Source organism: Sardina pilchardus, chromosome 7 (genome assembly GCF_963854185.1).
Source record: "Sardina pilchardus chromosome 7, fSarPil1.1, whole genome shotgun sequence".
Taxonomy (NCBI): domain Eukaryota; kingdom Metazoa; phylum Chordata; class Actinopteri; order Clupeiformes; family Clupeidae; genus Sardina; species Sardina pilchardus.
The window spans coordinates 30,101,120-30,127,928 of NC_085000.1; the positions used below are offsets into that span (position 1 = coordinate 30,101,120).

Here is a 26,809-nt window from a genome sequence, read left to right on the forward strand (position 1 = left end):
TACGTAGGAATGTCTGGACGCCAACATACTGTATTTTCATTCAGCCAAGCCATCTGATTTGATTTCTGTACTTCTTGAGAAGCCTGATCAGACAGAGACAAATGACCTAAAAACACAGAGTAGACTATTCAACAACCACGGCTTAGCAACTTATCTCATTATCTCAGAGGTGGTGCCATATAGCCTGTTTGTGGCCATAAAAACAGCAAGGTTCAATTTGGTAGAAAAAAATTGGAAAACTAAAATGTGGGATGAAGCCTAAAGTTATGAGAATGTTAAGCAACCGTTCAGCGAGATTGTGAACTACGACTTTTTCCTAGGAAACCGTAAACACATTTTATGATGTGACATCATCATTCTAAGGAAGATGCATCATTGCTGACAATCAGTGGAAAAGCACAAAACATGGCAAATGTGGTTAAAAAAATTATATGTGTAAAAATTCATGTCCAGTGTTAGTGTGACTAAGAGAAAACATGAACAACATTCAGATGCATTGCACCTCAATTGGTACCCTTTTAAGCTATGATGTGATGATAAGCAAGACACAGGGGCATGCAGGAAGTAAGTCTGTGTGCTGGAGTATCATCATGTCTGAGCCTGTACTTTATCACAAGTTCCCTGGAAGTCTGACAGGGAGTGGTAATCACTTCCACTGACGTCTTAACATGCCAATGTTAGTGCCAATATCCATGAAGGATATCCAACTTGACACATACATCTTTGAACACCCTCATACTGTTATTATATGGTTTCACCCTGTTTTTACTGAAAGCCAAAACCATATGCAAAGCGCCCACCCCCACACTGAACACGGTATTGTACAGTATCTGCATTTCCGATCCGGTGTCACTATAGCAGATAGCATGATGTAATTTGTGAGCCAGCCCTACCTTAAAATAGGACAACCCACGAGAGTGCAGTCCAGTGGCAGGTAGGCTGTCGTGGGGAAAGGAGCCTGTGAAGCATTTTGTTGCCCTGGTGTGACTTTCCTGGTATCTAGCCACAATGGGAGCTTGGACTATCTGCATGCTACTGATTCTGGTAAGTTTACACACACACACACACACACACACACACACACACACACACACACACACACACACACACACACACACACTCCTATCCTGAATGTCAATGTTAGAATTGAAACAGCATGGACCTTCAAACAGACACTCTGTTTTAGATCAAGAACCTCTTGCTTCTTCAGGTCCTTGAATAAATAGCTATTAAATGAAGGAATGAATATTGCTGAACCTACAGTATACAAATGTATACCTTGGTGATGGGTGGTTGAGAACGGATCAAATTTGTTGTTTAAGCAATGTAGTCCATAAGGCATACTAATAATGTTAACTAACATTAACAAAGGCGCTCCCTTAAGAGTGTGTGAAGTAAGTTGTGTGAAGTGCAAAAAACAAAAACAAAACAAAAAAAAAACACTTTTTGTCACCCTCAAAATTGTGCATGTTTGACCATTCAAAAGAAAGCAATGAAATACAATCATACCGATACCACTGCATAGGTTCCTTAGTGGCGGCTTGGGCAATTGTCTAGGGAAGTGGTTCCCAAACGTTTTCCCCCATGTACCACCTTCGACGTTCTGACTCGGCTTGTGTACCCCCACCATCTGACACATTAAAAAGTAGCACATTCTATTGACGCACTCCAGGTATCATGTTTAATAAGTCGCCTTTTTTAAAAAGGAAATGTCGCCTACTATAGAGTTTACAAATGATTTCCTTTAATGTCTTGTTTCCATATAATTATCACCCAATGATTCAAATTCAAAATGATTTATTTGTTCATGAATTAATTACAGAAATGTTGGAAAGTTGTTTTTAACACCTTTCTGCTATAGCCCTTTTCATCTCGCGTACCCCCTATGGAAGCAGCTCGCACAGTTTGGGAACCCCTAGTCTAGGGTATGTGCACAACAACCTAACATAGTTTAATATCTTTCCTGTGATCTTTGCTCTTACGGACACTATAGGCAGTAGTACTTGCGGACTCTGCCACGCCAAGAGGTAAGGTTCGACAGAAGCGAGGCTGGATCATAGACTCTTTTGACATGGAAGAGGAGTACCCAGGTCCTTACCCCTACAAACTGGGGAGGGTGAGCATAAGACAACTCTACATACAGACTGATCAGTGGTCCATGAATCAGAAGATTGTACATTATACTGCTTTTACTTTCTTTGTGTACATGTGTGTTTGAGATAGATTTTTTTGTATTTTTTTTGTATTTCAGATACAATTAGATGTTAAATACTTAGTTCAATTTAAAATCAATGGACAAGGTGTTGATGAAGATCCAAAGGATCTGCTTCAGATTGACCAGCAGGATGGCACCCTGTGGATGAAACGGAAAGTGGACTTTGAGGAATTCAGACTTCTCAAGGTAAACACTGAATATATGTATTTTCTTCACAGTGCTGTGGTTGATTGATGCCATGAAGTAGCAGGCCATGTCCCCTTTTAAGTATAGATCCTGCATTTTGCCACTTAACTGCAAATTGTAGCCACTTTGAAGCACATCTCATCATTCCACTCGAAACAGTCACCTAGTTAAGCTCTCAGCTAAATAAGTTATGACCCTGATGATAAGCTGTGAGTGCAACACTTAGATGCAGCTGTGATCGATTTGTTGAAGGGTCTGGGACAGCTTCTCTAATTCTCTTTCCTTATACATCTCAATGTTTGTGTTCCTTACATGTTACGTGAATGAAGCTCAAATTTGAAGCCCAAAATGTCTCAAATGGTGCAGTGGACACAAGGCTTGGAATTGAGATTCAAATCCAAGATGTGAACGATAATGTTCCAAAACTAGACAAGGACTACGAAATCCGCCTGGATGAGTCAACACAGCAAGGTTTGTTATGATGGTAGCTTTGCTTTTATTGACCAGATGATATGATGACTGATTTTCATAGTGTATATGTTAGTTAAGACAGTTCTTTACTGTCATATTAATCATATGAATGTATAAATGTACCATAATATTAAACAGACTAACACATCAACAGGTGGAGACATTATCACAGTGCGGGCAGATGACCTCGATGATCGAACAACTGGAAATGGAACCTTTGACTTAAGAATTGTGTCTGTTACCCCACAAGATCCTGACATTGATTTTGTCATTGAGCAAGTAAATGACATAGGAAAAATAAGTTTCAAGGGATGCCTGAACTATGAGGTGAGTGGGACCAATGCTATTCTCCTCTTCTCTTTGCAGTTCAGTCTCTTTTGTTATTCATATTCCATAGCTGAATATCAGGACAGAGAATATTACACAAGAAATTCACTTGGATTTACTGTGGAGAGACAGAGTGCAATAAATATGGGGGGGGGGTACCTATTTACTTTCGAGGACCATTTTTTAGCATTTCTTTGGGGTGACAGCAAATTATAGATGGCATAGTTTTTTTTTTTTTTAAGTATATTTTTTAGGGCTTTTTTGCTTTTATTTGTAGAGGACAGTGAAGGGTGAGACAGGAGGTAAGTGGGCGAGAGAGATGGGGTGGGACTGGGAAATGACCGCAGGCCGGATTCGAACCTGGGTCCCCGTGGGCACTCGGACCCGTATGTGGTATGAGCGCTGTAGCCTGCTGCGCCACAGCGCTCCCCATAGATGGCATAGTTCTTGTAAAACTCATGTATTTGACATTTCTAAATTAATTTCATTTCTCTCCCCCAGAAACACCCGAAGTATACTATCTTGGTTGAAGTGAAGGACAGGGGAGAAGTGGTTCAACTTTCCAGCACTAGCACTGTAACAGTCCATCTAAATGATCAAAACAACCACCGTCCTGTCTTCACCGGTCAAACTGTAAGTTTGGACAAGCACCTACTTAAGCTCTGAGATGCACACAATGAACCAAAAAAGTAAATCTGTCTTATGATGTAAAAAACAAGTTACTTCAGTTTCTTACCTCACTGTTTTCTCATAGCCAAAGTAATCTCAGTCGTTGTCTGGTGTGGGCTATTTGTAGAAAACACACACAAACTTTGTTTATCAGTAGGAGAGAGGATGCAGTCTAGTTTTTGGTACAGAAGCGCCAACATAATCCTTTTGCTTTTGCTTTTTCCAAACCTAAAAGCTTGTTGGCTTGTTGGTACTAGTCTGTGAGAAGTGACATGTTCTGCTGTCTCTTATAGGGGACTGGCACAGTCAAAGAGGGAGAGAGTGGGATGACCATTCTACGAGTGCAAGTCTCCGATAAAGACACTAAAGGCACTCCTGCCTGGAGGGCCAAGTACATGCTCCATGGAGAACGAAGTGAAAACTTCAAGATCACAACGGATCCAGATACGAATGAAGGAGTTTTGACAGTTGTTAAGGTACATATTTATTCTAGAATAAAAGTCAGCATTAGCTTTTTGAGCATGTATTGAGAGTTCATGGTACTTGTAGATCTCTAAAACATACTGTACGCGCACACACGCATGCACATGCACACACACATACACACACACACACACACACACACACACACACACACACACACACACACACAAGGGTAATCATGCAACTAGTGAAGACAGGAGGGTGGTTGTTTTGGTAGAGGGTTCATTTGGAACTATTTCAACTATTATCTATCTATGAATAATGTAGTGTGTACTGTAGATGGACTGGACAAAAGTGTCTGCTAAATACCACAAACATAAATATAAAACAAACAGAAAATAATTATAATTTTAATAATAATATGAATGATAATTCATAATTAATTAATTTATATAATTGCAATCCAAAAGTTTTTTTTTTAAAGTTCACATGGTATCTTGCATTATGTTAACCTTGTGAAAATTATATTGCTTCAAAGCAGATATTAAAAAGTAATTTATAGAACATATCACAGACTTCTCTAAGGAAGTCTGAAATACTTAAATAGCTTAAAGTGCTGTTTGTTCTTCAGCCCTTAGACTTTGAAGATGGTGAGTTGAGAAAGCTGTCCGTCTCCGTGGAGAATGAAGAGCCTTACTTTACCTGCCAAGTCAATGGTCGTCCTCAGCAGGGACTGTGGGACGTGGCATGGGTAGGAGCGGACTCTGACACCCGCCTTCCTGAAATCTCTTTGCCAATCACCATTACCGTTGAGGACGTCAACGACCCTCCTGTCTTCTTTCCTGAGGTCAAAACCATCAGGGTGATGGAGAACTCTCCTGTTGGAACGCTCCTGGACAAATTCACTGCAGAGGACCACGATGGGGTCTATGCCAATAGTTTTGAGTAAGTGCATGAAGGGGAACGTTCTACAAATTAAGTGTGGTATTGAGGAGATGATCAGTAATGTAATGAGTAATCTAGAACATGACAGCACCTAAACGATGAATTCTTTCTAATTCTGCTGTCAACAAACTCATGAATCTGTAACATTACAAGTCAATGTCACTACTAACATTGCTACTAACAAATCCTCTGTGAGGATTGGCCTGTTAAACCCTTAAGTTCTAGTTTTGGTTTTTGAATGAATGGTTGTAGTTCAGGTACATGCCACAAACCTTTTTCGGCCTTTTCTGAACCCAAGGGTCACTCTGTCGTAGCTCACCCCTTCAGTATGTTTGTCAACCTCTGTCTCCTCCCCAGATATCAAGTCGGGAAAGATCCAGCTGGTTGGGTTACGGTGGATTCTAAGACAGGCCAAGTCAGCACAACAAAAGTCCTGGACAGAGAGTCACCCTATGTGAATAACAGTGTCTACACTACAATCATATGGGCAGTGGACAATGGTGAGCAATTGGATGTACAGTATGGCATTTCTGGATTACAGTCATAGGCCTGGGATTTTTGTATGGGGGAAACTACAGAAGATACTAATAGAGTCGAGTGATAAACTGTATGCATAAGTACAAGGGAAAGTTCCCTGAGCATACTGTATGCTTCCAGTCAGTCTAAACGAATCCAGTACTATTATGCATTCACAGCACACTGGCTGAACGTCACATTCTTTTAAGTACAGTACAGTACAGTACATGTCCGTATCTGCATTGTTTTCGTACCTGCTCTGGTAGTGTGTGTGGGGGAGGGAGTTAAAATATTTACGTGAGGTGGGTTGTTTGCACAGCAGCTCAGATAGCTATCTACGGGTAGGGGCAGTGCGCTGCCCATATATGTCCATTTCTGCATGCACTCATCTCCTCCTCTTCCCAGCTTTACTGTTGTGTCACTTTTAACTAGTGCATGCGCTGCACTTTCTGACATGCTTTGACCTTTCATGACAGAATGTTTTGAAAATGCTACCATAACTGATTTTAAATGTAAGAAAATCTGTCTCTGTACTTGGCAGGGGTACCCCCTATGACTGGTACTGGAACGCTCAGTATTTACCTGATGGATGAGAATGACAATGTGCCTATCTTGGACACGAATGCACTGGCCATGTGTCTGTCCGATGGGCCCAGTTCAGCTCGCATCTCTGCTCATGATCTGGACGTAGCCCCTTACAGTGACCCCTTCCATTTTGAACTGGTTGGAGACGTCAAAGGGAGGTGGACACTTGACCCTAAACATGGTAGGAATCCACATTATCCCAGGCCGTGCCCTATTTTTGTAGATAAGAAAAAAAATATTCTAAATACGATTAAGGGAATGCAAGGGCATCTCTTTTCTCTTATTCTCTTAAAAATCTAAACAAATGTTCGGTTTTCACAATTGTTCTGAACAGGAACTGAAGTAAACCTGGTGAAGGAGACCACAGTTTATGCAGGCCACCACGAACTGACTTTGAAGATCTCCGACACCCAAGGTCACCATTCCCTACAAAACCTGTCTGTCACAGTGTGTGACTGCACAGAGTCACAGGATTGCCAGTCACGGAGCAGCTCCTCTCAAATGGGTGGAAGTGCCATTGGCATTGTTATACTCGGCCTGTTGCTCCTACTAGGTGAGGCCATGCAAAAACAAACAAAAAAAAAAAGAAACTAACTTTACCCAACATAGTCATTCAGGGTTTTTCATTCACTGACAGAGCTTTTCAAACAGACCAGCATAGTGTGGCTTAAGTTCAGAGGGCTGTAGGCTACTACAGAACCGGGAGCAAAGAAATACACATACACCGTTTCAAATATATTTAAATAAGGAGTAATAGTAAAAAAAAAAATACTGAGACCTATGTGATAATAAAAGGTTGTCTTTCAATTGTATTTATCAACACAGAATTCATCTTCATTGAGAATGCGTTATGTGTCTGTTTGTCTGTCCGACTGCATGTGTGTTCAGTTTTGCTGTTGCTGGCCAGTCTAATCTCGTGTAAGCCAGTAAAACACTTCATCCAATCAGAGGAAAGTCCAGGATGGCATCTACTACAATCCAATATTGAGACACCTGGAACTGATTGCAAGGTACAATACAGTGTGATAAGATCTTGCCATTTCTGCTGAAATGAGATTCACTGTGATGAGATACTGTACATCTGTGTTTGTTCAGATTCCTTATTCAGTCGACCAGGTTGATGTCGGCCAAGCTGTAAATACCAAAATGGTCCACTCAACAAGCCCTGTCGTCGTAATACAAGAAGAGTCTACCAAGACGATTGTAAGTGTGTGGAGTGTGTTGTAGTGAAATAAAATACACATACAGTAACATGCAACACATACAGTAACATGCAATTCATGCAGGGTTTCACAGTAAACAAGTACAGGATAGTCTTTCGGTAAACACCAGGGGCTCTTACTTGAAACTGCAATACATCCCACAAACAGACTTTTGCATAGGTTGATACATAGGTGATAGTTGGTCATCTTTTTTAGAAGCTTCACATTAATTATGGGGCTTTGAAAGACTTAATTTAGAGGGACCACACTCATACATGTAGAGACACTGAGTGTTGTGCTGACCCATCTGTGTCCATGTAGGGTGGCTGCATGGTATTAAATTAGCGATTTTGGCCAAGAAATGTATGTGCTTTCTGCATTAAGTGTAATGCAGAGACTGGACCAGTTGATGAAAATGACAAAATGTTGACACCATTACACCCTTCTCCAGAATTCCACCATTTTTTCAGCCATGCCTAAACACAATGCTCTGACATGTTTTAATTCTTGTGTCTGACCCTGGTGAAGTACAGTTGGGCCAGCACACGTTTGCAGTATTTTGCGGGAATGCTGTCTAGTTACTGTAAATGAGCTTTCCTTCATGTGCCAATATTGCCCACCATATTGCACGTTATACAAATCAGAGCTCCAGGTCTGCAAAGCCCTTTGTTTCAAGTTATTGAGGCATATATTAATGAAGAACTTCACATAACTTTGATTTAAACCCATTTCAACCCAGAATGTCCCAGGGTTCTCACAGTATGGCAATGGAGTATCTCTCAATCAGCAGTTAACCCAAGAGATGGTAAGAACACACTGCCAATATGAAAGTATTTCCATTCATCCATTGATATCTACCGATGTCTAGTATGTCATCTTTTTTTCCTCTCCAAAAACAGGTTTCAAGTGGGAAATCATTTCAGGAATTTGGATATTCTGAAGTAAGTTCACAAATATTGAATGATATGAATCTGAATGAATGATGAGTAAATTGAATGCAGTTTATTACATATATTTTTTTCTCTTCAAAAGCAGGCTTTGAGTAGGAAATCATTCCGGGAGTTTGGACATGCTGAAGTAAGTTCACAAATATTGAATGATATGAATCTGAATGAATGATGAATACATTGAATGCAGTTTATTACATATATTTTTTCCTCTTCAAAAACAGGCTTTGAGTAGGAAATCATTCCGGGAGTTTGGATATGCTGAAGTATGTTCACAAGTATTTAATGATATGAATCTGAATGAATGATGAATTACTTGCTTTGCATTGAATTGGTTTGTCTGAATGCCTATGTTGTAATTAAGGTTGTTGTTAAATAACGTGAACATTTATTGTATTTGGAAATGTATAATTTACTAATTTGCTAAATTATCAATAAGGGATCCATGATGAGCGGAAAGTTCACCCATCAAGGGTCTTCATCCATGAGACAGGATATTTTAAATTCTCAACTTATCCAGGTAAAAAACTTGCAAATGAACTCACAATCACATTCTTTATGATACATTAATTCCCCAGTATATTACCTTCTCAACTGAAGAGATAATTTCTGTCATAACTTGCTCATGCTACTTGTAGAAGGTTTCTTTTCAATGGACTATAAACAAGTGAAATATTTGATAACTTTTTGATAGAAATGTGAAATTCCCTCCTGTTGTACTGACATGTAAACATCTAATGTGCTAAAAGGCCATTTTTTGCTGTTAGTAGAATATTCATTTTTGAACGTACATGTATCTCATATTTGAATAGATAGTCTTTCTTAGTATTAACTTAATAATTCTCCTGAAGTAATTATTAACATTTGGTTTAAGTTTATTATTATATATAGGTTTAGTCTACTGCTAATGTGGGATTATTTAAATTTAGGTTAAACAACTTTGCTTTTAATTGTTCATGATGTCAAACCAGTATTAAAGAACACTTTGAAAATGGCTTACTGTATCACACATCATGGTCTTGCCTCTGCAGAAACTCAACATGTTGGAAACGTTTGAAAATGAACTGGGGGACTACGATCCCCATGAATACGCCCTGGAGGGGGAGCCAGCATCAGAAGCCCAGCTGGATGCCATCTCCATCCCTGACAGTAACTTTGACAGCAACCAGCTCCAGAATCTGGACCCAAGATTCAGAACTTTGGCCAACATATGTAGACCAGACTTAATGGAGGGAATGTGATGGTACAGTGTAAAATGAGAGTGAATAATCTGTTGATATTGGTTTGGATGATTAGCCGCAGCTTATAAACATTCAAAACTGATACAGAATGTGACGGAATGTAGCAACAAACTGTGTCTGGCAAGTACAGGGTAGTCTCATGTGCTCTATGGAGTTCAATGATGACAACAGGTCATTGGGGAAACTTTCCCAGCCTTGGTAGAACACTAAAGACGGGTATAGACCATAGGAATGTCTCGGGTGAAATTCAATTCAATGCCAGCTGCAGTATCCCAGTTTAGAACTTTGATCAATGCTGGGACGGCAACATACTGGATACAGAATTATTTGATAATAATGTTTTTACTTTGTAAATATATTTGTGTACAGTATGTGTTCATGAAATAATTTGGAATGAAAAGGAAACCCACTAAAAATATACATGTAATGTGATGTTGGGTGGTGAATGGACTAATAAGAGCAGGGAGTTGGGGGATGTTTCTGCATGTGTGTGTGTCTATATGCATTGTTTAAAAAATAGCAATAATTAATTAAAATATTTGAGTCCTAAGATATATGACTTTGACTCTTGCCTTGTCAATGCAATAATACTATGAATCTTATCATAATTATACATTAATGTCTTAATGATAAATATAATATAGTCATCATTAAGATGAACAGATCAAGGGTAATTTCTTCTGAATGCCTAATCGGTTAATAAGGACAATGCCACAGTTGTGGCGCAACCGGCTGGGGCACCTAGACTGCACGCCGGTGACCCGGGTTCAATTCCCACCCTGAAAGACCAGGGGCCGGTTTCACTTTAGAAGGTAGTTTAGACTGGTCTATGGGTTAAGATAGGTCTTACGTTTCTTTATAGACCAGTCTAATGCAATTAAGCCAGTTTCACAAAAGTTAAGACTATCTAATTTTAGACTTAAACAAATAGACACCTCACCCCCAGGCTAACATGGGTCTTAAGTGCTATATCACCATTGTAACAACAGAAAAGGTGCTAAATTACGTTAGCTTATCCATTTGAAATAAGCAGGCTAGCAGGGCTTCAGTCCTACAGCGTCTGCTTTAAACTAACCTGGCTAGATTAAGGCAACAATGTATGTTCCTGCCTCCAAATAAAATGTAAACAACCTTAAACGTGTAATGCACACATTAAAAGAGCATGCGGACTGGTAACTTGCATGGTGAAAGTAACTTAGCTTCCTAGCCAGCTAGCCAGCTAACGTTACAATGCCTCTTACGGTGAAGTGGGATAGAACATGGGTAGGACAAGACGGGAGCAAAATATTTATCCGTTACGTTAGCCAGCAACGACAACCACACTGGCCACTATGCATGACACAAAAAAGTCTTTATACGTGTTAAACTCCTCCATAATGCACAGGTTCTCTGAGTGAGTAAAAGCTACGTGGTTAGTGTCAACTCGGTCGGCCATGTTTTTTGTTTTGAAAAGAGTCTTAAAGTACCTAGATTACCCACAATTCTTTGCATCTAGTCCTACTTAGGATAGTTGGTGTCTTAACTGCTTTGTACAACACTATTATTTAGACATCTATGCTAAGTCTGACTATACCCTTAGTCTAAGTTATAGTCACAGTCTATCTTAGTGAAACCGGCCCCTGGCTACACAAAATTTGGTGGGTATGTAGTCCTGCAAAGATGACACGAAATTATTGATTTTCGTTTCGTCACCCCCCTGCCGCACCAGACCTCCTGAAATGTGGGTAGTGTGGACACAGTTTTCTGTGAATATCTTGAATACTGTAGGGCCTAGGAGGACCAATTTGTATTTGTACAGTATGTTAGTCTCAAGGAGCTATCTCAATCAATCTCATAACCACTCATTTGCGGTATAGCGCTACTTAGTTAAAAGGGAAAAGGAAAAAAATAACACCGCTGTCTACCTTTTGAACGTCAAACCTTTTTGAAAACCATAGCCAGTTGTTACTGAGTAAAAGTGCAGGTTACACACACACACACACACACACACACACACTATGAAAGAAAACGAGTCATGCTTGATTTCTGTCCACTTATTTTACAGGGTGGTTGTAGTGAATACAAAACAACATAAGGAATAGAATTGAGATTATTTAAACGTATCATTCAGTACTCCTACCAAAGTATAACACAAAGGTGGCCAAAGAGGTGGAATCTCTTCACATACTTCTGCTTTTGAAAACATTTGCATACATTTACACAGGAGATCCAGATACACAGTGCTGCTATTGTGCAAACATCTGGCTTTTGGTGCCTGTCTATCTGTTTACAGGCAAATAAAGCATCTACCTTAACAGTTGGATTTACACTTCATGTGAACAATTTACCCTTGAAATGGCCAAAGTGTGCATCTGGCAAGGAGGCAACTATTGGTCAGCAATCTAAGATTACAGAAACATGACTCTAAAGTCAAAATCTGCAAAAATGTTTGGTTAGCGAAACATATTGAGAGGTCAATAAACTTTTTTGCTGTATCAAATAATGCAGAACACATACAACGTTAAAGCTCTTACTCTGCATGTGCACAAAAATGATTATTGCAATCTTGATGTGAATGGATAGGTGAATTTGAAGTATATCTGTTTGAAAAATAGCCATTAGATATCTCAATTAGGTAGGTCTCCAAATGGTGCAGCCTTCATTTGCACATACTGTACATGTAGGCGTCACACTTGACATTATTTCATCATCCTACTCTTCATGAAACATTGCTCTGGAAACTTTAGAAATGACCCTGTTCTTCTCAACTATGATGTGGTCAAAGGTCAGACTCAGATGTCTGAAATACCATCCCAGTCTTTTTATTTATTAATGCAGGACATCATGTAATTATCACCAAAGCTCGGTGTGTTTAGGCATGGGTGTGTTTGGAGTGTGGGCGGTAACCTGTCCCTAGGAACCACTGGTAAGTCTGCATGGCCTCGGGTGGAATATCCTGCTCAACCTGGAATCCCCTTTGTGGGTAGTCTCGGATTCGCTCAAGGACCCCTAAAAGAAAAAGTCATCAACAAAAGAGAATGGTGCACTGAGATCACTACTGACACAAACTATAGAGGAAACTGTTCAGCATCTTAAACAATGTGGTATTATACTGCCATATACTGATACAGTATACTGCCATCTGACTTTTCAAGAATCACACTATATCCTTCACATAGTAAACTCTCAATAGCACTGTTTTTAATTATTCTATTCAATGTAAGTAATTGTATTTGTCTTTATCAGTTTTTACCCCTTTGTTTATGTAGAGTATCTTGGATAACCTATATGTATGAAAATGTGCTACATGAAACAAATTGTCTTGCCTGGCCTTGCCTATTGACACCTGCTGACAGGCCAAGTTCCACTTTGTGTTGTGTTGGAAGTAAGTACCGAGCATGTAGCAGATGAGGTCACGTTTGCTGCCCACACTAGCGTTGGGATACGAGGCCATGTCTAAGCGGGGAGAAGTGACCATGGCGTGAGTGTCTCCCTCTGGCCCGGGCCACTGGCGGAGAAAGGTGGCCATGACTCTTCGCTCCATGAAAGGCTGCTGTACTAGAATCAGCCTGCTGACTGTCAGAGGACGAAGAGATAAGAAAAGCGGATATACAGTAGACAAATCACACAGGAAATGAAAAAAAAAAATGCATTCAATATCCACCCACATGGCTCTGCCTTCCAATATGTGGAAACAGTGTAAGATGGTCTTACAAATGATATCGTCTACACACACCCCCACAGGCTACATTCATGTCTTTAATGAGCTTCTCATCTTCATATCAAACGTGTCTAACAAATCTAGTCTTTCTTGAGGGCAAAGTACACAGTTCCTTTACTTCAGTCAAAATACAGATACACCTGGTCAAATATTATTTCAACACAAATGAAAGTTGCTAGGTCAAAAATGTACTTGAGTTGAAGTGCAGAGGTACTTGCGTTAACATTGTTAAGTATTCAAAAGTACAAGTATTATCGCTCTTTTGTGTATTGTAATGTAATGTTTATTTTGGTGATACTAGCACAGTTTTACGGTTTACATACTTCTGTACTTACAATGCCTAATTTGAGTGCATAAGTGTGTTCACACTGATAATTATGACGAGATGGAGTGCACAGCAAGTACCCAGATAGTGCACTCATAACAGTCAAAAAGTTAAGTGTGGAGCGCTGGACACTTATGGTCCTCAACAATTGCCACCCAGTAGGAGGGGGAAGGACCATTTTCAGCGGAAAACACACTTTACAGACTTACAAGCAGGTTATAACATGACGCTGCTCATGTTTTGACACAGTAGGCCTGCGACTCCGTCATTGTTGAATAGAGGACACCAGTAAAGTTATATTTAAATTTTATGATCATCATTCATGTTGAGTGCACACAGTGTTTGAGTTGAGACAACACTAGCCTGTTGAAATTCACGCACAATGCAGGTAAGAACACAATGCACTGTGTACACTGGACACTGTATTAAAGTTTACTGACGGAAGTATGCGAATGGGAACGGAGTGTAGAACAATATATATGTTCATTTTGAATTTCATACCAGCAACACGTTTCAAAAAAAGTTGGGACGGGGGCAACACAATGCTAGCAAGTTGTGTAATGACAGACTATCTTAAACCCTCTAAAAATAATTTCACCACTGACCAAGAAAAACCTGGTCTACAGCGAAAGGTGAATATAGGATACAGCTGAAGGTGGCATGCACGCTGCTTCTAAGGGGTACACAATATGAAAAGGGCTATGGCGGAAAGGTGTTAAAAAAGATCTTTTCAAAATGTCTCTAATTAATTCATGAATAAATCAATAATTTTGAATGGGGTTGTAATGATATGGAAACAAGACATTAAAGGAAATCATTTGTAAACTCTATAGTAGGCTAATGTATGTTTTCCTTAAAAAGAAAAATCTGGAATGCGTCAATAGAATGTGTTTTTTTCTTTTCTTTCTTTTCAATGCCGCGCCAGGACGTAGAAGGTGGTACGTAGGGCAAAAAGTTTGGTAACCGCTGCTCTATGGGGTATTTAATGCCTCTTTACATGAAATTGCGAAGTACAGTATTTGGTTAGTTCATCATCTACAGTACAGAATATAATTAAATATCCAAAGAAATCTTTGCAAACCAGGGAATAGAGCTGAAAAACAATAATGAGTGGCGGTGGTCTTTTTGCACTGCATCAAAACCGCAGCAGCCACAACTGTATTTACACATGATACGTTAATACAACTGTCTTATCTGAGCCCGAGTTTGTTAAAAATGGACTGAGGTAACATGGGAGAAGGTCCTGTGGTTAGCAATTCTTTTTAGAAATCATGGACTCATCTGGGCTATAGAGGAGAGCACCTGTTCAAGTGTCCAACCTATCCAATTTGTTTCAGTGCTCAGTTCAAAACCCAACATCTGTAATGGTGTGGTACAATAGTGCCTCCGGAATGGGCATCTTGCACACCTGGCAAGGCACAATCAATTCTGAATGATGTATAGGCTACAGGTTTTGAGCAACATATAGCCTACTGCCATCCAGGCAATGTGTTTTCCAGGGAAGACCTTCACTATTTCAGGAAAATAATGGCAAAATGAATTCTGCACATGTTTAAACAGTATTTTTTCCATAGAGGATCTAGGTGCTACAGTAAAATGACATGTCTGCAGTCCAGACCTGTCAGATTAGGGGCATCATGGAATGAAAAACATGATCAAACATGAATATCCCATAGCCTACTGTTGAGCAACTGACATCCTATATCAGGTAGGAATGGGACAACATGTCATTCTCAAAAATCTAGCAACTGGGACCTACTGCACAAAACTAGGATAAGGGATTAAGCCGGGATATCTTGGTTATCCTGGCTCAATTTATCCGTGATCCAGTTGCACAAAAGCGGGATAGGGGGCAGCAGGATATGTTATGGTATAAGTTACCATGGCGATTTATTCTGTGGAGCTAGCCTGCTCCAGACCAGGCTAAGAGCCAAGCTAAGTTGATTCTGATGGTAATTACATTATCTGATTGGTTCAGCTAGCTGTCATTTAAATCAGACCTCCATGTGATTTTTTAAAAGAGCTGTATTCCATTTATATATTATTTGCTACTTGCATCTACACGCAAAACACAGCAGAATGTCTGCCTAATACCATATGGATGTCATTTAAATTATGGTGGCCTTATAATTAATAACATAGCCTACTCGTTTGCTTCTTTTTTGACGGATGTTTGATGAATAGCCTGCTCTAGTAGTTGATTGGAAGTGGAGGGGACATTTTCCAAAGGTGTTTGCAACTAATTTGGCTTTTAAGACATACTTTGTGCATCTTTGCGGTGGCAAAGCACTTTCACTCATTCAAAGTACAGTGCAGACACTCCAAAATCATACTTAAGTACAGTAACAAAGTAAGGTACTGTCAAGCTCTGGTTTTCAGTAATGCACAGAGTGTGCAACCTGTTAACCAAAGTGAGCCTCTCTACTGTGTTTGGTGTCTTTCAGTCAGCCAACAATAATCATACATTTTTTTCTGAACAGTTATCTTTCATTCTTTCTTTGTCTTACCACTTTGGAGGTGGAGAATTTACACCTACAGTATCAACCTGGCAAAATGGTAGGCCTAATGTTATCTTTTTTCGCGTTTTGGTTTCATGCTGCAATTCCCATCTACAGTAGGTCTGCTGGATCAGATGCTATTTTATTTTATATGTCGATCTGTTTATGAATCATATGTTGTGTGTGACTATTTTGTTTTGAATCTATTTTTATTTTTTTTTTGTTTTATTTAACCTTTATTTAGCCATTGTCCCATTGAGACTGAGCGTCTCTTCTGCCAGGGAGTCCTGGTCAAAATGACAGCCAAACAAATAGTTCCACATTAACACATTTACATAAAACACAGCAGCTAAAAGCAATGACATTCCTCAGTGCACACAGTATTAATTACTTTCTTAAAAGTCTTCAATGAAGGCAAAGAATCCATACTCCATGTACAGTGAGGAGCACATGTATTTGATACCCTGCTAAAACAGGAATATAAAATCATCATTTGACAATTGATCTTAATGCCTTAACTCAAAAAATTAGTACAAATCAAACCGCCAAGGACACCAATTTTCTTTGTGATTGAAGAATGTATCGTAAATAGATAAATGTTTTCCTTAAATGCTAGGGGAAGGAAGTATTTGACCCCCTATGTAACCCTATGGGAATTTAACACATAGGGTTAACATAGGGGCAGGCAGATTTTTATTTTTAAAGAACAGCTATTTCATGGATCTAGGATATTATGCATCCCGATAAATTTCCCTTGGCCTTTGAAATTAAAATAGCCCCACATCATCACATACCCTTCACCATAGCTAGAGATTGGCATGGTGCTTTTTCCAGTAGGCCTATTAGCCTGTTTGATTTGCATTGAGCTCAATGAGCATCAAACAGGCTAATAGGCCTACTGGAAAAAGCACCATGCCAATCTCTAGCTATGGTGAAAGGTATGTAATGATGTGGGGCTATCTTAATTCCAACGGCCAAGGGAACTTTATCAGGATGCATAATATCCTGAATCCATAAAATAGCTGGCCTTAAAAAATAAAAATCTGCCCGCCCCTATGTTAACCCTATGTGTTGAATTCCCATAGGGTTACATTGGGGGTCAAATACTTACTTCCCCCTAGCATTTAGGAAGAACATTTATTTATTTACGAAACATTCTTCCATCACAAAGAAAATTGGCGTACTTAGCGGTTTTATTTTTACTCAATTTTTGAATTAAGACATTAAGATCAATTGTCAAATGACGATTTTATATTCCTCTTTTTAGGCAACTTTAGCATGGTATCAAATACATTTTCTCCTCACTGTATTTTGCAACTCATTCCACAGATGTGGAGCAAAAAAAGAAAAGCTTGTTTTCCCTAATTCGGTACGAGGAGGGACAGACTGCAGTAATAACTTGTGTGAGGAACGTGTGCTATGATGAAGTGCAAAAAGTCAGATCACAGATATAGTGGGGGAGTTTGCCCAGTAATGCCTTAGCAATGAAAAGTAACATGTGCAATTTCTGCCTTAAATAATTCAACACAGATGTAAATAATTAAGAAATTCAACACAGATGTCTTCTTTAGGATTTATTTAAAAGGTGCAAAACATGACTAACGTTTCGACATTACAAACGTCTTCATCAGAGTTCTTAGAAAGACTGGGAGTAAGTCCCTGATAAGGATCACTATCAGGTGTGATTGGGTGTAGAGGGGCGTTGGTAACCCGCAGATTACCAAGGGCACACTCACAACATCAGTCATTAAAGGCAACTTGCCCACAAAAAAGTAAAGAAACATTACAAATAGGTATACATTGTCCACATACTTATTGTGGACAATGTATACCTGTTTGTAATGTTTCTTTACTTTTTTGTGGGCAAGTTGCCTTTAATGACTGATGTTGTGAGTGAGTGCCCTTGGTAATTCTGGGTGTATCTGCGGGAAGACGTTTGGAAGACGTTTGTAACGTCGAAACGTTAGTCATGTTTTGCACCTTTTAAATAAATCCTAAAGACATCTGTGTTGCACCGGCATTCCTCTTTCTTCATGCAATGAGAACAGTCAGTCAGAAAGATAAGATAATGATCGGATATGCAAGACATCGGATTTCGACTGCCAGTGTGAACTAACCCTAAGATAGACGGGTCACCCCCTTTTAAACGTGGTAGGACTTGAGCCGACTTCCATGAATCTGGGATAGACCCACTTGTTAAACTAAGGTTAAAAACAGCAGCAATGGCATCAGAAATTACAAGTGCTGCAGTTTTATAAAATAATGGGTCGATTTGATCAGAACCTGCTGATTTTTTACAATCCTACGATCTTCCTTGTAAAAAAAAGAAAGGCATCATTAAAGATTGGCACAAAAAACTAATTTCCTCTTATTTGTCTCTATTCCCCATAGGGATGGGTATTGATAAGTTTTTATCAATATCGATGGCATTATCGATTCTGCCTATCAATCCAATTCCTTATCAATTCTCTTATCGATTCCCAAAAAATGTAGGTGCACCCACATTTTTTATTGCATCGCCTTTAACGCCAAAAGGTCACCTTTTATCGCTCTCCTTTCATATAATGTGAATGATTTTTAACAATAAGGCGTAGAAAAAGCTTGTCTTTATTTAAAACACAATAAGGAATATACATTCTTTATAAAGAATTATAAAGATGTATATATAGCCTACAGTGTATATATAATAATTCTTTATATTCTAATCTATAGCCTACTACAGACATTTCTGATATTCATGACATTCATGACTATTCATATTACAACTCTGCCTCTTTAATTCAGCTGTCGGCTTGAAGCCTCAAATTGTAAACAAAGTAGCATAGTTGGCTAGCTTATTATAGTCTACTGGTTGGACTGTTCAGTTTCCCCACGTGTGTTTAAGTTGCAAGGTAGGCTAATACTTTGTCTCCTTGGGACAGGCCCTTTTGAGTCTTAGAGTTGGAAAACATTGAGATGATCAGTCAACTTGAATGCAAGAGTTTGAATCAAATGTGTGCAGTAGCCTACGCTATGATGCTAACCGAAATTAATTATAATGTCGCTAGTTGTCTTCTATGCGTCATTGCTTTCACGATTGTGAATGTGCATGTCGAGGGGCGGGTGTCGCGCACGAGAGAAGGAGAGGGAGAGAGAGCGGGCCAAGGGGGTTACTTATGTACAGTTTGGCAAAGTTGCACGCATAGTCTACAATTAAAACTTGAGAAGGAAACGTATGCTTTCACCCGAGCAGCGTCAGGTGCACCTAGAATTATTTTCATGCACACTCTTAAACATTTTGGGCGCATATTAGGCCAGTCAATCTAGCTCAAAAAAGGGCCAAACCTGTAACTAATTGCAATAGTAATGGTTCATACTTTTTATTGATCCTTAAACCCTCCTGCATCACATATTAAAAATCTACCCATTTATATTTAGTGGAACATGCTTTTATTCAAGGTCAAAGGTAGCAATTTCCAATGCATTTTGCCATTGGGATTTACTACAGGTGAAATGGGTAAAATTTTAAACTATAGATATCAAATTGAAAATGTCACAGTTGTTTACTCACATTAAGGCAAATCATTTTTGTATTGCAAGTTTTCTGAAATGTGATGTTTAGATATGCAAATGAGACCAGTTTTACCTAAATATGCAATAATTTGCATATATTTCTAGAAAACTAAATCTGAACAATAGGTACAGTCAGCTTCAAAATAATTGCTGCAATTTGCTTCTATATTGGATACCAAAAGCCTATGCAAAGGGAATATTAGATATTACTTCATTTCACCTCAGAAATGAGGAAATCAAGTCAAGTCAAAATCAATGCGTTTCAATGGAAGTACATTATAGAACAAATGATTGTCAATGATATGGTATGATGAAAGTATCTCAATGCATGCCAAGTCACATAAGGAAGATATTGACCTTTAGACATAAACATATCAAGTGAGTTGGCATGCACTGAGATACTTCCATCATACCATATCATTGACAATCATTTGTTCTATAATCTAGCTCAAACTTTGAATGATTACTATTGCAATTAGTTATGGGTCAAACACTAGATTGACTGGCCTATATGCACTCTGGAGCCCTGGACCGGGCAACGTTAGCACCCCTCCGTAGTTTGTCAAACACATGACACTCTTGGAGCTTAATCCCATGCTTCACGGACAAATGTTTTAACATATTGCTGATATTACTACCCTTACACGATTTGACTTGTAGTATGAGTCGTCGCAGAGGCGTGTAGTAACACAAAATTTCAGGAAAACCGGAAAAGGTCCGACGTCATGCAGGCTGAGGGAATCGTTAAGGGAATCGATAACAAAAAAGACGTACGATGTCGATGGAAGTTAAACCCGGTTCCAAGACGGAACCGGTTATCGATGGCCAACCCTAATTCCCCACTAGTCCCCACTAGTCCCCCCCCCCCCCCCCCCCAACACTTTGAGAACCACTGAACTAGTATTATAGACCAAACATCATTCTGAGCAATGATGCAGTGTTCCTGAGCATTGTTCTGACATGTTCCCTTTGATTCTGAGCAGTTGTCGTTTTCCTGGATAACATTAATCACCAGAGGGTGATTATGTGGTTTTCTAACCAACATTGCCTCAAAAAGTTGCTCCATCCTCATGTTAGAGGGCTTTGAGTGACAGCTGTCAACACTGAGAATTGAAAATAAGGGCGACCTCCCAGGTTACTCACTCAAAATGTGGGAACATTTCAATATTCATCTTTCTGTTGCAGCTATTAACCGCAAGAATTGCAACATGGCCTTATTTTCACATACAAATTAGGTTTCTGGCTAACAGTTGCAGTTGACTTTTGGTTATGTTGAAGCAAATTTGTACCAATGTCATTTGCAAATAGGTTTGTGATAAGTTCACTGAAGTTTGCCATTATTGGCTGTGTGGTGGCAAATCACTGGCCAACATATTCATTGTTGCCAGAACTTTGCTGGATGTTTGCTTCTTGCGGCCATCATTGGCAAACCTCTACCAACATTTTCTAGTAACAAGGAAACAAGGAACTCACTCATTCAAAGTACAGTACAGATACTCCAAAATCATACTTAAACAGTAACAAAGTAAGGTACTGTCAAGCTCTGGTTTTCAGTCATGCACAGAGTGTGCAACCCGTTAACCAAAGTGAGCCTCTCTACTGTGTTTGGTGTCTTTCAGTCAGCCAACAATAAACACACATTTTTTTTCTGAACAGTTATCTTTCATTCTTTCTTTGTCTTACCTAAATTCATATATTTACATCAACCCATTTAGCAGATGTGCTTATGTCCAAAGTGACTTTAAGTAATCAACACTATAACTAGTGCAGTTCTTTAACTTTCTGTCATTCCCCACTTTGGAGGGGGAGAATTTACACCTACAGTATCAACCTGGCCAAATGGTAGGCCTAATGTTATCTTTTTTGGTTATCGTTTTGGTTTCATGCTGCAATTTCCATCTACAGTAGGTCTGCTGGATCAGATGCTATTTCAATTCATATGTCGATCTGTTTATGACTCATATGTTGTGTGTGAGTATTTTGTTTTGAATCTATTTTTTATTTTTTTTTAATTAACCTTTATTTAGCCATGATTGTCCCGTTGAGACTGAGCGTCTCTTCTGCCAGGGAGTCCTGGTCAAAATGGCAGCCAGACAAATAGTTCCACATTAACACATTTACATAAAACACAGTTGCGAAAAAAAGAGTTTTGTGAAATACCTCTAAAAGCAATGACATTCCTCAGTGCACACAGTATTAAATACTCTCTTAAAAGTCAGCGATGAAATCATTTAAACAGATGTTACAGCAGTTATAGTGCTATGACCTTGTCTGAAGCCTGATTGGGTACAACTTAAAAAATATCATTTTCAGCGAAGTAGTGTTTTATTTGATCATTGACAAGAGTTTCAAACTAAACGTCAAACTAAAGCTAATGCTGACAACCTGGAAATGGGGCGGTAGTTATCTAAGATAGACAGGTCACCCCCTTTTAAAAGTGGTAGTACTTGAGCCAACTTCCATGAATCTGGGATAGACGCAGACCCATTTGTTAAACCAAAGAGTATAGATTTGATCAGAACCTGCTGATTTTTTACAGTCTTATGATCTTCCTTGTAAAAAAAAGAAAGGCATCATTAAAGATTGGCCCAAAAAAATAATTTCCCCTTATTTGTCTCTATTCTCCACTAGTGGGCCCCCCCCAACACTTTGAGAACCACTGAACTAGTATTATAGACCAAACATCATTCTGGGCAATGATGCAGTGTTCCTGAGCATTGTTGTTCTGACATGTTCCCTTTGCATCTGGGCAGTCGCCCATTTTCCTGGATAACATTAATCACCAGAGGGTGATTATGTGGTTTCCTAACCAACATTGCCTCAAAAAGTTGCTCCATCCTCATGTTAGAGGGCTTTGAGTCACAGCTGAGAATTGAAAATAAGAGCGACCTCCCAGGTTACTCGTGGGAACATTTCAATATTTATCTTTCTGCTGCAGCTATTAACCGCAAGAATTGCAACATGGCCTTTTTAACATACAAATTAGGTTTCTGGCTAACAGTTGCAGTTGACTTTTGGTTATGTTGAAGCAAATTTGTACCAATGTCATTTGCAAATAGGTTTGTGATAAGTTCACTGAAAGTTTGCCATTATTGGCTGTGTGGTGGCAAATCACTGGCCAACATATTTGCCACTAGTGGCAAACTTCTCATTGTTGCCAGAACTTTGCTGGATGTTTGCTTCTTGTGGCCATCATTGGCAAACCTCGACCAACATTTTCTAGTAACAAGGAAACAAGGAACTCACTCATTCAAAGTACAGTACAGATTCTCCAAAATCATACTTAAACAGTAACAAAGTAAGGTACTGTCAAGCTCTGGTTTTCAGGTAATTATCTCAATGGGTTATCACCTGGTAAAATAAAGGATAAATAAAAAAAATAAACAAAATTCACTGTTCTAATAGTACCCACTGCTGTAAGTCGCTTTGGATAAATGCATCCACGAAATGAATAAATGCAAATGTAAATGTAATGCCTTGCTGACACCAGTGAATTGAGACTGTTATTACATCTAGCCTTCTTCTTATAAGAGCTACCACACCTTCTAAAATAAAACTAGTTTTGAAAAGGTGTTTAAAAACCGATTAAAAACAAACAGAAACCAAACTGTCCAGCACTGCCCCCTAGCGGTCACCAGGTGATACAACTTCATCAGCTAGAGCTGAATGTAAACTGAGCACTCAAGGACAGGTTATATTACCCGGGACATTGTTGTCCTGTAGGATCTGGTAGGACAAGCGGATGTTCTGTCCGGTGTTGGTTGCTGCAGTCTCCAGCAGGATGCTGCTGCGGGGGACTCCCATTCCGCACGCGATATCGAGGAACACCTCCGCCTCTGGACGCGTCCACACACCTGACGGACGAGCACAAACACACACGTCCAAGATGAGTGTAAAGGAAAGGTCATAAACTACAATGGGTCACAATGGATCTACTCTTGATGAATTAATGATTGAGGATTTAACATGTTCTGAACTACCTATAATGATTTATAATTAAAAAAGTTTAACATGTTTATTTGAAATTCTGATCACAGAATGCATGATAATGCTGCATAAGAAAAGGTGATAAGTAGTATGATCCATAAAGACCACTATACTTAGCAGTTATATTTCACACTATATTTAATATATTTCCAATTACTGTATATTGCAAGATGTGATAATAGCATCAGTGTGTGTATAATAACACCTTGAAGGGAGGGGATAAGCATATCTAACTAGATACTATGGCAACCATTTGAATGCCGTATGCCTCAAATGTAAATATGCTGACAGGGGATCTCACCTGCAGTTTGGTTGCCGAGGTAACCAGTGAAGAGCAGCCGTGGAGCGAACCCCTCCAGGAAGAGCTCAGCTGATCTCTCCGCCACTCTTGTATCGTGGCAGCCAAGTCCAATGATCACATCGCTCTATGATGGACAAGAGTCACTGAAAGTTAGGGCGGTGGCCTGATGGGGTTGTCCAGAATCCTTGTATTCTTGTAAGACTCATAAACATCAGTTGCAGAGTGCACCGCATTCATGTCCTTATTTCCACTGTACACTGGAGCCAACATGAGTGGAGCTGGCACTCACGAAACCATCGTTTCATTTTGTAGTCATATTTGGATATATTTTCCACTTTATTAAACTACATGCAAAGCAATATTCATGCTCATCTAAATCACTCTCAGTCACTTGTACTCATTCATACTCACTATCACACATCCTAACTCATGCAATGCTTCATATCAACTCTTGAATTTGCTTATGCTCAGTAATTGTCATTACCATTCTCACTCTACCTACCAACAACTTACACTCCCTCTCATTCTCACTCATACTTGCTCTCTCATACTCACACAATCACTTTTTCATCACTCAATCATACTCATTCTCATGCATACTTGCTTCATTTGTTGCATTGACTGCTCCTAGCAAGAAGGCGGGCCACCCAAAGAATAATTGAGGTAATGCTGTTACAGCACAAACAGTTGTTTTTATACCCATCCTGCACACTTACACAATTAAAATAACTTGTCTGTAGGGACCCTCTCGACAGCATATCAGATGTGTAATGCTGTAATGCTATTTTGAGCCTTGTCAGATGCTTAAAATAGATATTTACTTTGACGTAGCAAGCTGGCCCTCAAGGCTATTGTTATGTTCTGTTGTAAATGCATTCCAATCTCACTCAAAACTACTCTGATTAACATCAATTTGGTCACCAACAAAAGTGTACACTCATCATCATCCAGAAATAGACCTGGGTAGTTCTTAGACCAGAGCTGTCTCTAGGCTGAAGAGGAACCTATTTGGTACAAGAACAGTGTTTCACAATACCTATTTTCTATGTTTATGGTGTTGATCAACTTGGTCACTTACAGACCGTCTACAGATGATGCCATTATAAACAAACTGTAAATCTGTAAACTACCGGTAAACAAACTAACTATATAGGGTTAAGTGTTTGGTTTGGGGTGATGTTCATCCTTTAAAAAAAGATGTTGAACAATTATTACTGAACTTCAGTTTAAACAAACCACTATAAAGTGCCTGTAGGCAGTCTATCCAAGTAAAGTGTCACCCAGGTGTCTCTGCTATGCCATGGCACATCTGTAAGTTCACCATCAGGGAAATAGAAAATATGATATTATGTACCTTCTCCAAGGTCTGATTTAGACTGAGATAATCCCACAGAATTCTGGCTTTCCTGTCAATCTCATCATCCATTTCTCTTGCATGCTGATCTGCCGAGGAAAATGAGAAACAATAGGATTCAAATAAATAAACCATTCTATGAAAAACACCATCAACTGTTAAGATTAAACAAATCTGAGTGTCTAACCCATTAACGTAAAAGCAGTGGTGGCCTTCCCTCTTCAACAATGACACTTGGTCTGACAACAGTGCAAAACCGCTGTGCTTCAGAAAAGTGCTTTGGAGTCCATAAATGTGCTGACAACTGCTGCTGCATTAAAGACAATGTAAAAAGACAGAGCCCGAGTCTCGCTAGGGCCACTTTCATGCTGCAGTGCATTCAATTAAAGACAACACCGTCCGGCACAGGAACTGCTGCCTCTCCCTCGTGACGTCAGTTTCCCTTTCCTCTCTTTCCTTCATCCTCTGGGAGAATGGTGAAAAAGGGGCACCAGTGAGGAGCAGCATCTCTGTGCCGGACCTAGTTTCCCTCTCCTCTCTCCCATTCCCCCCCCCCCCCTCCCTACGCAGTGGCCAGTCAGCTGCAAAGAACTTGTGACGTAATGAAGAATGAGCAAGCGTTCACCCTTCCCAGCCCCCACCCGACCCATCACTCTTCCTCCTGCCTCTCGCTCCCTCTCGCTTACCGTCTGAGAAGTGATGGTGGTCAAAAGCTCTGGATTTAGATCACTGGAAAATGAACAAAAAGTATCCTTTAGGGGGTGGCTAACTGTATTAGCAAAACAGACAAACTCTCCTCCGGTTGCGCCTCTCTTGATGTGATCCACACAACATCCACAACTCCTCCCTTGCTTTGGGATTGTTTGTTTATTTGTTTGTTTACTTTGACAAGGTGAGACCCCCTCTGATGGACGAGCTGGCTGACCTGCCTGTAGCCCCTCCCCTTGTGTTGCTGACAGTCCAGTCAGCAACAACACAAAAACATGCCCCGCTATGACCATACACAGCCACAAACACCACGCTACCCTGCTGTGCTTTTGAAAAAATGAACAATGGTGTTATGTAGAGAAACACCCTTCAGGACATTTGTATTTGGGTCATTCTGAGTCATATCCGAAGGTTGTTGCAGCATCATCTCAGATTTGGTTTAGACCTTGTTTATATCAAGAATGGGTCCTAAAACTAAGGCCTGTAAAATATTTCTGTTCAAATCCAATGTCTATGTCAAATTCAGCCCTTGAAATTACATCAGTTTTATAGCCTGAAAATCACATTATCTGGGAAGCAATGTTTGAGCATTAAAATCAAGTAAAGTGTTACTAATAGGCTGCCCAAACTTTTTAGAGTGGAAGAAACATATGTTCT

The 26,809-nt window shown here is 39.5% G+C and overlaps 2 protein-coding genes across 3 annotated transcripts; one reads left to right on the forward strand and one right to left on the reverse strand.

The window, feature by feature from the left end:
- Positions 1–932: 932 nt before the first annotated feature.
- On the forward strand, positions 933–10,279 carry cdh26.2 (cadherin 26, tandem duplicate 2). 2 transcript variants are annotated; one of them, XM_062541749.1, is made up of 19 exons: positions 933–1,044; positions 1,994–2,116; positions 2,252–2,401; positions 2,731–2,872; positions 3,027–3,199; positions 3,701–3,832; positions 4,162–4,344; positions 4,923–5,236; positions 5,594–5,736; positions 6,294–6,518; positions 6,672–6,890; positions 7,226–7,347; positions 7,433–7,540; positions 8,279–8,344; positions 8,439–8,480; positions 8,572–8,616; positions 8,711–8,752; positions 8,926–9,006; positions 9,518–10,279. In XM_062541749.1, the coding sequence occupies exons 1-19, from the start codon at positions 1,009–1,011 to the stop codon at positions 9,725–9,727; spliced, it is 2,556 nt and encodes an 851-aa protein (XP_062397733.1). In that variant the 5' UTR covers positions 933–1,008; the 3' UTR covers positions 9,728–10,279. The 2 variants fall into 2 exon arrangements, with proteins under 2 accessions (XP_062397733.1, XP_062397734.1); XM_062541750.1 differs by having other exon boundaries at positions 8,575–8,616.
- Positions 10,280–11,794: 1,515 nt separating this feature from the next.
- On the reverse strand, positions 11,795–26,180 carry LOC134087910 (uncharacterized protein SCO4629-like). The gene is made up of 6 exons (XM_062541752.1): positions 26,131–26,180; positions 25,445–25,533; positions 24,091–24,214; positions 23,504–23,656; positions 13,100–13,282; positions 11,795–12,715 (listed from the first exon to the last, which is right to left on the reverse strand). Exons 2-6 carry the CDS (start codon positions 25,514–25,516, stop codon positions 12,579–12,581), a joined length of 669 nt encoding a protein of 222 aa, XP_062397736.1. The 5' UTR covers positions 25,517–25,533; positions 26,131–26,180; the 3' UTR covers positions 11,795–12,578.
- Between the last annotated feature and the right edge of the window lie 629 nt (positions 26,181–26,809).